The 14,742-nt window shown below is 39.3% G+C and overlaps 2 protein-coding genes across 4 annotated transcripts; one reads left to right on the forward strand and one right to left on the reverse strand.

Annotated features, from left to right (window-relative positions):
* Positions 1-561: 561 nt before the first annotated feature.
* Positions 562-6,736, reverse strand: LOC122357351. 3 transcript variants are annotated; one of them, XM_043256710.1, is made up of 8 exons: positions 6,604-6,736; positions 5,425-5,524; positions 5,072-5,155; positions 4,937-4,993; positions 4,767-4,847; positions 2,186-2,293; positions 1,839-2,105; positions 562-1,674 (listed from the first exon to the last, which is right to left on the reverse strand). In XM_043256710.1, the coding sequence occupies exons 2-8, from the start codon at positions 5,521-5,523 to the stop codon at positions 1,651-1,653; spliced, it is 720 nt and encodes a 239-aa protein (XP_043112645.1). In that variant the 5' UTR covers position 5,524; positions 6,604-6,736; the 3' UTR covers positions 562-1,650. The 3 variants fall into 3 exon arrangements, with proteins under 3 accessions (XP_043112645.1, XP_043112643.1, XP_043112644.1); XM_043256708.1 differs by having other exon boundaries at positions 562-1,677; XM_043256709.1 differs by lacking the exon at positions 6,604-6,736 and adding an exon at positions 5,653-6,038 and having other exon boundaries at positions 562-1,677.
* Positions 6,737-8,269: 1,533 nt separating this feature from the next.
* ppp2r2cb (protein phosphatase 2, regulatory subunit B, gamma b) lies at positions 8,270-14,105 on the forward strand. The gene is made up of 10 exons (XM_043256701.1): positions 8,270-8,680; positions 9,105-9,203; positions 9,866-9,963; positions 10,813-10,954; positions 11,030-11,142; positions 11,217-11,394; positions 11,883-12,047; positions 12,252-12,421; positions 12,546-12,637; positions 12,748-14,105. Exons 2-10 carry the CDS (start codon positions 9,146-9,148, stop codon positions 13,082-13,084), a joined length of 1,353 nt encoding a protein of 450 aa, XP_043112636.1. The 5' UTR covers positions 8,270-8,680; positions 9,105-9,145; the 3' UTR covers positions 13,085-14,105.
* The last annotated feature ends 637 nt before the right edge of the window (positions 14,106-14,742 follow it).

The raw sequence follows: 14,742 nt of genomic DNA on the forward strand, positions 1-14,742 counted from the left end.
GAATCAGTGTTACTGAATGAATCACTGAAGTGAAGCCACCATTTTTTCATGGTACGAAATGGTGGCAGTAAATGAATGCAAAAAATGCTGCACTGTTCTCACAAGCACATTTATTTATCACTCTGTAATTGTTAAACTTGGAAAATGACTTCAAGTTTATTTGTATGAAATTATGGAAAACATATTTATCAGCCGTTGTCTAGTTTCAAACAAGAACTTGCCATTTGATTTTGTGGAGCTGATGAAAGAGGTTGAACAAAAAGATCATATCTATGCTAGTTTAAAAATCTTAATTTATTCATTTTAAACCCAATTAGCTTTCATGCTTCTATTAAAACATAAAGAATTTTGCGCTGCTGGTGAATATAACTGGAAACCACACTGAATAACTCTGTAGCATCACAAAACTGTTATATTAAAGACATGTGGAAAATTTCAGATAATAGCAACTTTGGATGGACACAAAAAACCTAATGAGATATAAATAGCGAAATACATTTCTGATAAACTTGCAGTTTTCAGAAAATGTGTGAATTGTAAAATATAACAAATAGTAATGTGTTAGGCTTTTGTTGATTATTTATTAAAAGGACAGAGAAGATCTGAATATCCAGTCGCACAAATGCATTCATGAAGCACTACAACACAATTGTGAAAATGCACACACACACACACACACACAAGTCATTTACACAGCTGCATTGAACTGGAAGTTAAGTGCTGGGCGTCCAGCCAGAGGAGAACTGGCCCCAACTGAGTCTGGTTTCTCCCAAGGTTTTTCTCCTCCATTCTGTATGGATGGGGTTTTGGTTTCTTGCCGCTGTCTCCTCTGTCTTGCTTTGTTGGGGACACTTAACTTCTAGTCACTATTGTCGATTTGATTAGAGACCGTCTCTGCATTCAATAACAAATTGTTCAATCTCATCATTATAACATCCCTATCATTGTATTCTTCTACTTTATACTGTTCAGTGCTTTGATACAACCTGTTAAAAGCACTATATACATAAAAATTATTGACTGATATTTGATATAAATTAGCATAAATGGCTGTCCTATGAAATGGGATACTGATCTCTTTTATAATTAAGTTTGATATAATTTTTATAGTTAAAATTGTTTGACTATTAGAGCTTCTACTCAAACCACAGAGTAGTTGTTGGCCATCTAAACCCATCTTCCTCTTTGATGCAGTGCTGAGACATGAAGTCTTAATGTGGACATGCACTTTATTTTCAGGTTTTCTGAAATATTTCTGAACAGTTTATGTTGTACAAAAATCATTTTTGAATATTTACAGTTTGAATATAAAATTGTCAGTCTATTTTCAGACCATAATTCTAGAGGTTAATGGATCACCAATTTATAGGGCAAACCGTTTGTTTTCTTAATGATGCTGTAATACTGTTTGTTTTGTGTCTTAGGCCAGCGTTATGATGGGGTATGGTGTAATTTGGAAGTTTGTTTTCCTCCGATAGAGAAAGTTCCCTGTACCGACCATTATACGACCGACTACGTTTTAAAATCTCAAAATTGAAAAAAAAGCCACCTACACCTTAGATGCTGATAAACCTCGAAATTGTGAACTATCCCTTAAAGGCATGTTTCTCATCCTTTTGATTTTCAAACTTCTGAGTGTAATAGACATTTTTATCTTCTGGTCTGGAAATATTCCTGCTGCAATAACAGAACAGTGCATTAGTGCAGTACAGCCATTACAGCAGGTCAGCAAATATAATTAAAGGTAAACTTTATAGGATCTCGACGTGTATTAATAGTGTTTAAATATATTTTCTGATATAGCAGGCCTACACTTAATCATAAATGTTTACAATTGCCTCATATGCTGGTGGAGGGGCACTTGGGACTGCACTGTAGTTTGGTGGAAGGGCACCGGAGACTTTGTCGTAGTTGGATGGAGATGTAGTTGGTAGTAGACTGTACATTGGTGGAGATGCACTGGGAACGTGACTGTAATTTGGCAGAGGCACGGGTGGCAACACGTAGATGACCGAGCCAACAGGCTGGCCCTCTGCAGAGCGGTACGGCATGATGCTGTTGACGGGCAAATCTGTGGTCATATAACTGACCATGGCAGGGGTTGACTGAGAGAGAACCAACATGTTTGTGTCACAAATTTAATCAGATTTTGTCAAATCAAATCAAATGTTTTGATAATGTTCACCTGTGGTCTGCCGCAACAGGAACAGCTGGTTATGGCAACAGCAAGAGAGATGACGAAAATCATAATATCGCAGGCGACAAGGACAAATGAGGACACATCCGAAATACCCTTAGCAAAAGACATACAGTGATTACGAATTACAATATAAATATATGGAGGCAAAAAGCAGATGCTAGATTAAAAGACAGATTAGACACTGTTAAGGTCATTGCAAATTGAGTCCGAATTTTCTATAAGCTTTTTTTTTTTCAGTTTTGTCGTATTCATCATCTGTCAAAATCATGCTTTAAAAATCTAAATGCTTGCTACGGATGCGAAAACGCAGAACGCTGAGCCCGATCTGATTTTTTTTTTATGATGGACGAACGTTTTGGAGTCAGCGCACACGTGATTGACAGAACAAGAGATTGTATTTATTTTTTAACAAGCAAAAATTTCAGGCTCAGTGTGCGCTGACCTTTAAATTGTTATAGAGTATTGTTATAGACCAGTGGTTCCCAACCGGTGTGTCGCGGCACTAAGGGGTGCCGTGAGATCTTTAGAGGGTGCCGCCAAAATTTCAACAAAATTTTTTTATTAAGGCAGAATCAGTGTAAACAGTATTCTCATATCATCTAGGACTAGGTATAAGGTGTTGTTGCATGCAAACTCTCGAAATGAAACAAATAAATAAATAATAATAATAAAGCTACAGAGATTTTAAATATCTATTTCCTTATAAGGGTGCCGGGAACTTTTGAAAGGCTTTCCAAGGGTGCCTCAAACAAGAAAAGGTTGGAAACCACTGTTATAGACTGTCAGTGTCACAGTATACAGTGTACATTACATATGTACCTGGTATTTATCACATTATGTAGACCAAATGTCCCCACAAGGATAGGAATACCAGTAAATGTTGACCTTGTGGGTCCCCACGAGGAAACAAGCTTATAAAACATACAGGAAAACTGTATGAAATTGTCAGTGGTTTCCTGTAAGGGGTAGGTTTAGATGTAGGGTTGGTGTAGGACAATAAGACATACAGTGTGTACAGTATAAAAACCATTATGCGTATGGAAAGTCCCCATATAACATGGAAACAGTACGCGTGTGTGTGTTGGTGTATGAAAAACAAATTGGAGTATAAACATAATACTGTATTAACCTGAATATATTTTTTTAATAAACATCTGAAAAAGCAGTCGTCTAGGGGTCTAGACTTTGACATGTCACTAATACCACAATAAGTGATGCCAAATACGCATAAAACAAGGGTGTCATGACATAATCTACATAATGTAATGCGTGTTATAAAGCTCGCAAGTGAAAACAAAAGAAAAGCTGACTGTCATGTTAGCCTGATGGGATCAAACTTCTTCTACAAGTGATGTTAAAATGTACGACAGTATCCAGATTTAAAGACTACAAAAAGATTTCACTTCTACTGTTAAGAAATCCTAGGTAGGCTATTATATATTATATATTTATATAGTCTACCTGTTATTTTTATGATATATCTAAATGTGATTGTCGGAACGTTTTACCAGTATATTTACCATACTTTTAAAATTAAAAAATAGGAAAAATATGCAGTATGAAAAAGTATTTAAGTAATAAAGAAGTAATGGAAATAGTAAGATGTAATAAAGAAAATTATTTCCTTTTTTTTTTTTTACTCAGTACAACTCAAGATTTCCAGAAGGTGCATCTGGAAAAAAGCGGGGTCGTCGTCTGGGCCATTTTATTTTCGGGTCGATAGGGTATTGTAATTATAAAGCTAGTAAAATAACTTTATTATTAGAAAAGCTAATTTATGTGTTTGTATACAAATTTTTTTTTAAAACTTCTACACTATAGTAGTACCAACTGACTCCCTGGTTTACAGCATTAGTTACAGCATTACGGCATCTTCTCATTGTATAAGGTACATACTGGTATAAGTGCCAGGTTAGACCTTTTTTTGCATTCAGAACTGCCTTAATTCAACAAGGTGCTGGAAATATTGCACAGAGACATATGTCCGTATTGACGTGACAGTAGCATGCTGACTCTCCCAAGGGCGCACTATTAGACTGAGATCTGGTGATCTGGACAACTGAAGTCGACAACTGATCGTCATGGTTATGAAAAGGAAATATACATAGAAATTTGGAAAGTAAAAAAGCTTTTACTTTTATATTGTTCAGTGTTTGAGGAGCTGCAGTGTATGTACAATATATGTTACAGTAAAATGGAGGGAGATTCAAATGAATTATGGTTGGTTATAATTAAGACACAGGTAATGTGTTCTCCTGCTAAACCATTGATAGTGGCGGGATAGATCCACGCTTTCATGTTGTTTATGACAACTTCTGATCAGATCATCCTGACCATGTCTAAACTCACTAATGTTCTGCGATGTGGTTAGATTAATGAGAAGCTGAACACGTGCACTTAATAAAGTGGCTAGTGAGTATCCGTATGAATCAACATTGAATCAGATTGAATGGGAATCAAGTTGCAAGCCTGTGAATTGAAACTGAATTGAAATTTGCGTCAATCCAGTCCGGTGCTACTAGACATACACACACACACACATACTGTTGGCAGTGTATACACTTACCAGAATGAAAACCAGGTGAAGGAGGAGGGAGAGAGCAACTAATGCAAAACTAACATAGCTGAGGATTTGTGAGGTTTTGACCTGCAATGCAAAAAAATCTGTAAAATCCCCCTTGTGTTTGTATTATTAAACATATTGCTTCTTCTCAAGACAGTAAAGTCGACACCAACCAGACACGGTTTACGTGTTTGTGCAGCTGAGATTGTTATAGCTCCAATAATGACGAACTGCAGGACAGAATTAAAACAGGAATCGGTATTTGTTCACTGTATAATGTTGTACAGATACTGAAATTGTTACCTTACAATGATTGGTATCCAGATTAGGAAAAAAGTCTTATTGCAGATTGTCAAAACGAATGCCAATAAGGCTACCAATATTTCCAAAATCTGCAATACAAAAACATAACACATAGCACTTAATGAGAGATCTAAATGCAGTTTGGCTTATTTTTTTCAAAAATAACGATGATTAACACTGGAAATGACAGCTTTACAAACAAACATGAACACAATGGTTGACAGACAGCTAAGAAAACTGAATGCTTTTAATATGAAGAGAAATGAGGGCAAAACAAGATGATAAGGGAAACGCGGGAAAAATTAACAAGACATAGAGAGGACCAAAAAAACAAGACAGAACGTTAAGTTCATCTTACCCCCAAAACCAGTGGCTGGTTATGCAGGAACCTGGAGATTTCATACTGCTGATGTTGGTATAATGGAGAGGTTATTATCACATTAGTGGATTCTGGCATCCTTAAACACATGAAGAATAACGAGTTAAAACTAGCAGCTCTTTGCAGAGCAGTGTTTGACCGGAAGGGTCAAATCTTCGTCAGTTACGTGCGGAAGGATCATGTGTGTGTGTGTGTGTGCTTACTTACCTGAGTTTACCACCTCCTTACTGAGAAATATAAATATGTGTGTGTGAATGGCAATCTCCTCTGTGCATTGCAGTAGCGTGCATCAATTAAAGCAGGCATTAACACAGAACGGCAAAAACCTGACTCGGAACTACCTGTGCATTAAACGCTTTTACCTGCCGGCCAATCAGAATCCAGCATTCAAACAGACCATGGAATAAAAAATAAATATAGAAATAAAGTATATTTATTTCGCGACAACGAATCTGCTCTGCGCTCAAGAATCACGATAGGGCCATTTTCGCAAGACCTTTGCCTTTCGTAAATCCTCAAAAGCGTTTAATATTTGTATTTTTTGACAACTATGCAGACTTCCGACGACTTGCAGAGAAACCCGGAAATGCGAAAACGGTCCAATTGATGCATTGATCACAAAATCTCTATCATTTAAGGTCTGTTTTAGCAAACAATCAGTAATTCTCAGTATAATAATAATTTAACATAAGTATATAATAATAAGTATAATAATAATTTAACAATATTTAATTTTTGGTAAATACTTGTAAACATTTATTTGATATTTCGTGTAAAAAAGTGTTCCGTCCCAAAAGTGGACATTTATTTATACGAACTTTATTACATTTTTGTTTTGTTAAATCTAAAACAGCACAGCTGAATCTGAATTCTGAAGACTGTCTCCCAGAATCGACCGAAGCGCACACAGCAGTAGACCACTGAATAAATCAGTGTCGCTCAAACAGTGATTGATTCAGTAACAGTTAGGCGACACATGGGCTAACGTGAAGCTAGTTACTCTGCGAACCCTCCACCTCGACACAAAACAGTTACAGCTGGACTTTTAAGTTGAACGTAGTCCTCAAATTACATTCTAGAGCCTCCGATGTTCTCCTGCATTTCTATGTCAACAGAAAAAAGAAATCCGAGCAAATATTGAGGCGCGACATACTTTACCTAACGTTGATGTTTATCTTGTCTCGGATCTTATTTTCGTTTTCATCCAGTGTTTATCTGAAAAGAGACTCCTCCCCTCCAGCTTGCGAGTGTAAATGAAACTCACCCAGAACACGTCTAAAAACTGGAAAATATGCCACGGCACAGTTTACACGAATTAACAGTTAATCGCGTTTAATTGTCCGTCTCTAAAAGCGAGGAGAATAATGTCATTTTGTGCAGGTCTGTGTGCAGGACCCACACAAAGTATATGATCAGATATGCAGCACACCATGAGGGATTGGAGAAGATGCTTCAACATGTTTGCCAACAAACATTGGGATTTTTATTGTTAACACCACATATTGTATAAAAAACCCTTTTTTAATTTTACTGCAATTTACTGGTATTACTGTGTGAAGGGTTATTGATGTTCACACCCAGCCTTCCTCTCATGCCTGCTCCACCGAAGCCAGGCTCCTTTCAGTCTTTTGGTTTCTCTGTTGGCTCTGGATCTGCCTTCGGGCTCCCAGTCTCCAGCTCCGCTTTGAAGTCTACATCCCTTGGCTCTGCTTGGTGTGACTACTCCCATAACTCCACCTCAGCCATTCAGCTCCGCATGAGATCCTCACAGCCGGCTGGTACCCTGGCTCCACCTCAGGTGCTCGTAGCTGGAGAAGCCACAGGTTCCTGCGGTGCGGTCCGGTCCAGTCATGACCTCAGCTTTTCCTGGGTCTCCATCGCTGGCAGCTGGACCTCTACCTCCACCCTTGTTCATCCCAACATCATTTCCACCATGGGCCTTCATGCTGCCTGCGCTCTGGGCTTCCACCTGCTTCACCCTGCCTTCGTCTCCTCTGTGGTTCCTCAAGTGATCACGTTCTTCCCTCCATCTGCTCTCATTATGCTCCTGCATGATAGTTCCCAACCCTGGAGCACACCTTTTTCGTCCTCCTGGATCTGGCCCTACATCCCTCTCCCAGTCTGCCTCTGCTCCACCAACCTCCTGAGCTGCAATTTCTGTCACAAATTCTGATTTGGACTTTCATTTTGATACTCTGTTGTCCTGTGTTCAGTTCCAGTGTCTTTAGTTTCTGTTTCCTCGATAGCATTGTCTTATTGTTTAATTGTCTGGAGTCTCACCTCTCCCTCTCTACCTCTGTGTATTTATTTTCTCAGTTTCTTCAGTTTAGTGTCCGGTGTTCACGTTTTAATCTCATTGGATTACACGAGTTTGCTTTGTTTAAAAAACCATGCTACTAAATTGAAACTTCACCCATCTTTATCATTAATGGACGGTAAATGCGACGGTATTGTTATGTCAAAATTAAATGTATTTCTTTCATTAAATTTTTTGGTAAAAATCTGTCAAACTAAAGAAACTCTAAAAACCCATTTCAAGTCTATTCTGTCTGATTTACAGAATAGGTTTCTCACATCTTTATGTAACCATTGCAATGCCTCATGTTTCCTCCTCGACTTGTGCTCTGCTCTCACAGACAGATGCGGTTGCCAGGCAACCGCTCTTGTAGCTGTATCAGTATGAGGCTGGAGTGGGGGGTTGCTGCTCAGTGTGATGCTGAGCCTATCTCTCATTGGCCGCTACTTCCTGACCAATGACACGATTGGACGAGAGAACATCACTCAGCATCTCTGTGTCTCCCTCTCAGTGATACGCTTCGGAGGAGGAGTCTATGCAGCAGAACAGACAGAGCGTTACCCCTCCCTCATTCTTTCGCACAAACATCAGTATGCCTACGCACAAGTCCAGCTGTCAGGTGTTTACCTCTGATTTCAGGAAAACCCAACAGGAATGAATTCTCCGGAAGAGTGTAGACGCATCCCAGCTGAGCCAAGAGGTTCTGCTTTTTCTTCAGCGTTTTTCTGAGGAGTTTGTGTGATCAGCCTCTTCGTGTGGACTTATGACGCTTTGCAGCAGACCTTCATGCTGATGGCTGAAAAATGGATGGTGTGCTGCTCGTCCATCAAACAAACACTCGCCTCCACAGACACCTTTTATACAAACAAACGCAGCAATGGAACTGAATGAATATATCAGCAACTGAACACCATTGTTAGCACAGCAATGTGACAGAAGGTAAAAGAGTGTTTTTCTAAGTACGTCTTGTTTTTTCAATTGAATGTTTACATGCAGAAATGTAGTTTGGGATCTTCATTAATGTCTTATTGACCAGACGGAGATGTTTATATACATATGTGGCATATCTGGGATTTATTTTCCCCTCTGATAATCTGATGTTTATATTGATGTGGAACAGAATTAGATTCACTAATCTCAAATCCAGGCCCCCCGTTTCGGTACATAAGGACCATACTTTAGAGCTGGATGGTTGTGGTTTATCTCTGCTGGCACTCATGTAACCTTCACGTGTGAATATCAGTGACTGTAATGGTTCCAGCAGAGAAGAGAGTCTGTTTGGCAGACATGAAAACACCGGTAGCGTGTTGTAACCCTTCCACTCAGATTCTAAGGGTCATCATGAGACTCCGCCTCTTTGCAGGATTGGTAGAGCTGCAGCCCCGCCCTTGGTTCCGTCCCAGAATGCTGAGCCCGGTTCTCTGTTCCGATCTCGCAGCCTTGGAGCCAGAGTACACCGAGGGTAACACACACACACACACACGCTACAAACGCTCACAGTAACTACACTGCCAGTCAAAACTTTGCAAACACTTGACTGAATTTGTTTCTAGCAAGGCTTTGCTGAAATTGTTGAAATTAATTTTCTAGAGAATGATAAGCTTTTTTTTATGAAGCAGTCAACAAGAAAACTAGTTAAATACTGCTTACAACCATGCCGTGAGGCACCAGTGTTATATTAATATCATATACTATTAACGGTCTTAAATGTTTGAATTTATTTTCATAATTTCCTTTTTATTTAATTTTCAGTAAAAAAAAGTAAAACAATTTTTTCTACTATATGAAAATGAGAAATGGTTTCTTAACAACTATCTATCTGTCTATACACACATATATATATATATATATATATATATATATATATATATATATATATATATATATATATATATGTGTGTGTGTGTGTAATAATATTTTTGTTTAATTGTTTAATTTTACTGTAGTAACCCTGGTGTACAGAGCCGAATGATGAGTCAAATTATGATCACTCAGATTTAACATTGTGATTAATGCACAGAAATTTGCATTTTAGTTTTTTTCGTGTGTGCTCATTCATAGTTTTAATGACTTTCCCATTATTTAAAAATGCGTGTGTAAAAATGTTTTCTCCTTCTGATCCAGCTGATGTCATCTCTACGGTGGAGTTCAATCAGACCGGAGAGTTTTTGGCCACGGGTGATAAGGGTGGGAGGGTTGTCATCTTTCAGAGAGAACCACAGGTCAGACAAAGCTCCGACTAACACGTTGTTCGTTTGGTTTCTTTTCTTCTTTTTTTGTCAGTAGCATTCAGTTTACATCACAGTAACACCGTTATTGACACAGAGTTGAAGGCATCAGGCATCTTCCTTTAGAAGGTGGATGATATACAAGAACTTAAAAAATCATCCTTGCATATATTGTCACTTTTAACATTTTTTGTAAGAATGGCTTTATGAATTACTTATGCCGAAAGTAAATTTAAATAAGACCCAGTAAATGTTAATTGTTTATTTTGTTAAAATGTTGAATTTAAAAAATGTTATTTAGATTTCACAAGACCTTTTATTATAATTAAATTGTTTTATATTATTTTATATATTTTTTATTTATATATATAAATTAGATTAATTATAATAAATAAGATGTAATACTATTTACCTCGTTAACTACTATAATAATATTTAAGTAAGCAGCTAAATTAAAAAACAAAGCACCCTTTTGTGATGATGCTTCTCTACAGTTATTAAAAATTATCGTGAATCACAACTTGGTATATTTCCATACTTACAAATAATACATGCATTTATAACCTATATGTTATATTACCTTTTAAAATCTAATTGCATAAAACGAGTTAAAGCTGCTGAGTGAGTGACAGCAAATTTAATATATTTCTCTCTTCCGACCAATTAAATCAATCGTTCACTTTTTCCCTCTTTTTGGAGAGTTGCGGAAATGCTTTTGCGATATATTTTTTAACTTCCACTTCTCTGGAAATGAGAAAAGTCCATTAATTCTGTCGTGGACAGTTAATTCGTCCATGCAAACAACGTCACTATTATCTCGTCCTTTTTCTTGTTCCCTTTTAGGGCGAATACAATGTATATAGTACATTTCAGAGTCATGAGCCTGAGTTCGATTACCTGAAGAGTTTGGAGATTGAGGAGAAAATCAACAAGATTCGATGGCTGCCTCCGCATAATCCCGCCCACTTCCTCCTCGCCACCAATGGTAAGAGCCGAGACCCTCGCCAACACAGCTTTACGTTCACTCGCACATTACACACTTTTTTGCGTTCCTTTCCAGACAAGACCATAAAGCTGTGGAAGGTGAGTGAGAGAGACAAGCGAGCAGAAGGCTACAATCTGAGAGATGAAGAGGGCAGACTGAAGGACCTCTCAACGATCACCACTCTGCAGGTGTGCGGCGTCCCTCCTTCTGTTTGCTCCTCCGTTTGTACTCGTTTGCTGACGTGAGTCACTGCGCTGTCCAGGTCCCCGTCCTGCGGCCGATGGATCTGCTGGTGGAGGCGTCCCCCCGGCGTGTTTTTGCTAACGCTCACGCCTATCACATCAACTCCATCAGCGTCAACAGCGACTGCGAGACGTACCTGTCCGCCGACGACCTGAGGATCAACCTGTGGCATCTCAACATCACTGACCGCAGCTTCAGTATCCTCGTTCATCGTACTTCATTATTGTGCTCATCAAGCAAAAACACTGCCTTTTTCTGAAATGTGCTAAGATAACCACAATGTAAATACACACAGATTTCTCATGTATGTGAGCGGCCGTGTGTGTGTGTGTGTGTGTGTTTTAATATTTTTTTTTATATCTCACACTTTTGATATCTCACAGTTGTGAGTTTATATCTTGCAGTTCAGATTAGTGAGATAAAATCCCAATTATTGTTATAAATCCGGGGCCTGTTCCACAAAACAAGTTTACTTACTTTATTCTGAACCAAATGAACTGACAGCAAGTGAGTAAGTCGGCTTATTTGGTAACTTAGTTTCATGAAAGAAGCGTGTGGTGGTGTAGACTATCCTGTTGTTGGACGATTATTAGTATCATTATAGTTATCGTTCTTTAAAGATGTTACGAATGAGCGGCGATTTAAAGCGCCGGGGTGTTGGGTTTCCTCAGTGAATTTCTCTCAGATATCGTCGATCTGAAGCCTGAAAACATGGAGGACCTGAGTGAGGTGATCACGGTGGCCGAGTTTCACCCTCACCACTGCCACCTGCTGGCCTTCAGCAGCAGCACGGGAACCACGCGCCTCTGCGACATGAGAGCCCGGGCCCTCTGTGACCAACACGCCAAACGTGAGTCTGGATTTCTCGTTTTCCTGGACGAACCAACTCTGCTGGTCTTGCATCAGCATTCCTTTCAACCATAAGCATGAACTGCCCCTGAAGTGCTGTTTCAAGACTTACAAGGGTGTTGATTACACTAAAAAAGGCGGTTTACTTGTTATAGCATTAATGTCTTGATAGTTTGTTTTTATATCGTAATGCCGCGTCCATTAGTGTTTGAAGAAGCAGTGGATCCTTCCCGCCGCTCGTTCTTCTCAGAGATCGTGTCCTCGGTGTCGGATGTGAAGTTCAGTCACAGCGGCCGCTACCTGCTCACCAGAGATTACCTCACCGTTAAAGTCTGGGACCTCAACATGGAAAATAAACCAGTGGAAACGTACCAGGTCTCTCAGCTATGCACAAACTTTAATATGGTTATATAAGAAGTTTGACTGCATGTATCATGTACTAATCATGACTAACCTTAATGTTTTGCTCCAGAATTCTCACGTTTGCTTGCTGTTTTAGGTCCACGACTACTTGCGAACCAAACTGTGCTCTTTGTACGAAAGCGATTGTATTTTTGACAAGTTCGAATGTGCCTGGAACGGAACGGACAGGTGAGGCCAGTCTCCCTCAAAACATCACCTTTGACCTCTCAAACACGACCCGAGCAGCTCCAGCTGCCCCGCGTCTTGCTTTCCCTCTCAACCCCTCTCTTCCTCTGCAGCGTGATCATGACAGGCGCCTACAACAACTACTTCCGGATGTTCGACCGGGCGAGCCGGCGCGACGTGACTCTGGAGGCCAGCCGGGAGGTGTGCAAGCGGCGGGCCGTCCTGCAGCCCAGGCGGGTGTGCGTGGGCAAGAAGCGCAAAGAGACGGACGTCAGCGTCGACAGCCTGGACTTCAGGAAGAAAATCCTCCACACCGCCTGGCATCCCAAAGAAAACATCATCGCCATCGCAGCCAGCAACAACCTGTACATCTTTCAGGACAGACTGACGCCCAACGGACATCACAACACGCCCGAAATACAGAGCGCGCCTCCCAAGACCCAATACTAAACTCGTCTCGTTTCTCGCCACCTTTATGATCACACACAACAGTCTCGTGAACTATTAAGAAGACTGAACAATGCGGGGGCCGTACGGCTCCGGATGAGAATGTATCGCATGGCATGCAGTATGGGGTTGGATCATGTTTACTTACCCCGAACCCATTCGGATCGCACATGCATGTTTACAAAGCTGCTGAAACAGGGCTTATTTTATCAGTGACGATTGTAAACGAATCAGATGCTTCGTAACGCTCTGCAGTTGCTTGTGTAGAATTAAGTGTCCGTTCGTTCTTCTCAGGCTCCAGTTTTCTTTGGTTCGACAAACCGCTCAGGGACTCTCTAAGGCCTCTTCTTATGTTCGGCGGCAAAAACGCGGCGAAACGAAATCCAGAACAAGCATGGGACAGGAATGCGGGATTTACGGAGGTCTGCTGAGAGACGCCGCTGGAAGGAAAGCAGCACGCGCAGCTCGACGTGTAAAGAGCATCCGCAGGCGCTTGCTAGCTAGTGCACTGGTTTGACCATTTTCTCTTGTGTTAAAGTAGATCAGCCAAAAGTGGAAAAAGAACCTCCCACCCTCGTGTCGTTGTGAATTTATTGGGAGAAAGAGAGAAGCTTAGCAGAATGTTCATGCTGCTCTTTTCCGCACAACGTAAACATTCAGTATGGAACGGTGACGAAACCGGGCAAGGTGCAATGATGTTAAACCTGATATTTACAAGTGAAAAATTTGATTTTAACGCTGTAGTTGGAGAACTTTTGTGGAGAAATTTACGTTGTAGTCGCAGATCCTTCTTCCATATCGTAATGTACGTTGAAACGAATGATCGAATAGTCGAACTAAATATAGGGCGAGAATTGTTTCTGTGCGCATCGCAAGTGATTCAAATACACAAAAAAAATTGGTAACTTACAATTTTTATATATATCTAAACATGATGGTAAATGCATGCACAAGCATGTCTGTATTCAGTATATTTCATATATATATATATATATATATATATATATATATATATATATATATATATATACATAATAGAAATTATATTAATATAAATGTATATATGTAAAAATTGTATATGTATTTATATATACATAATACACAGTATACACACATATTATGTAAACAAAAACTTATTTTCAATCGTTTGACAGTATTTTTGACAACATATATATAATACATAATATATCTGTGCACTGTATATTTATGTTTATAAATACACACATACGCGTACATATATATATTTAAATATGTACATTTATGACTATATAAACTTCTTAAATATACACGTGTATTTGTATACTTGTATACATACAAATACATATGCAAACGCAAACTTTTATTTCGAATGCGATCAGTCAGAATGAATCGATTTTTCAGCACTATATACACACGCTTTATTAAAAGCCTTTTGTAGCTAGAATTTTGAACATTCTTCTGAATTTCTCAGTTTTCTCTAAGTTTTTTTTAACAACGCGAGGGTGAGAAATTGACAAAATTGGGTGGAAAAAATCCTTTAATACAAACAGCGAGCTGGATCCCAGCTTTGAGGTAAAATCCCAGATCCCCTGTTATGAAGTATATTCAGCATGATGCCTGGTTGGTAACTTTTGATCTGCATATTACAGAAGTAACCTCCACAAGAGGGCGCTCACAGTGAT

This window comes from Puntigrus tetrazona, chromosome 14 (genome assembly GCF_018831695.1).
Source record: "Puntigrus tetrazona isolate hp1 chromosome 14, ASM1883169v1, whole genome shotgun sequence".
Lineage (NCBI taxonomy): Eukaryota > Metazoa > Chordata > Actinopteri > Cypriniformes > Cyprinidae > Puntigrus > Puntigrus tetrazona.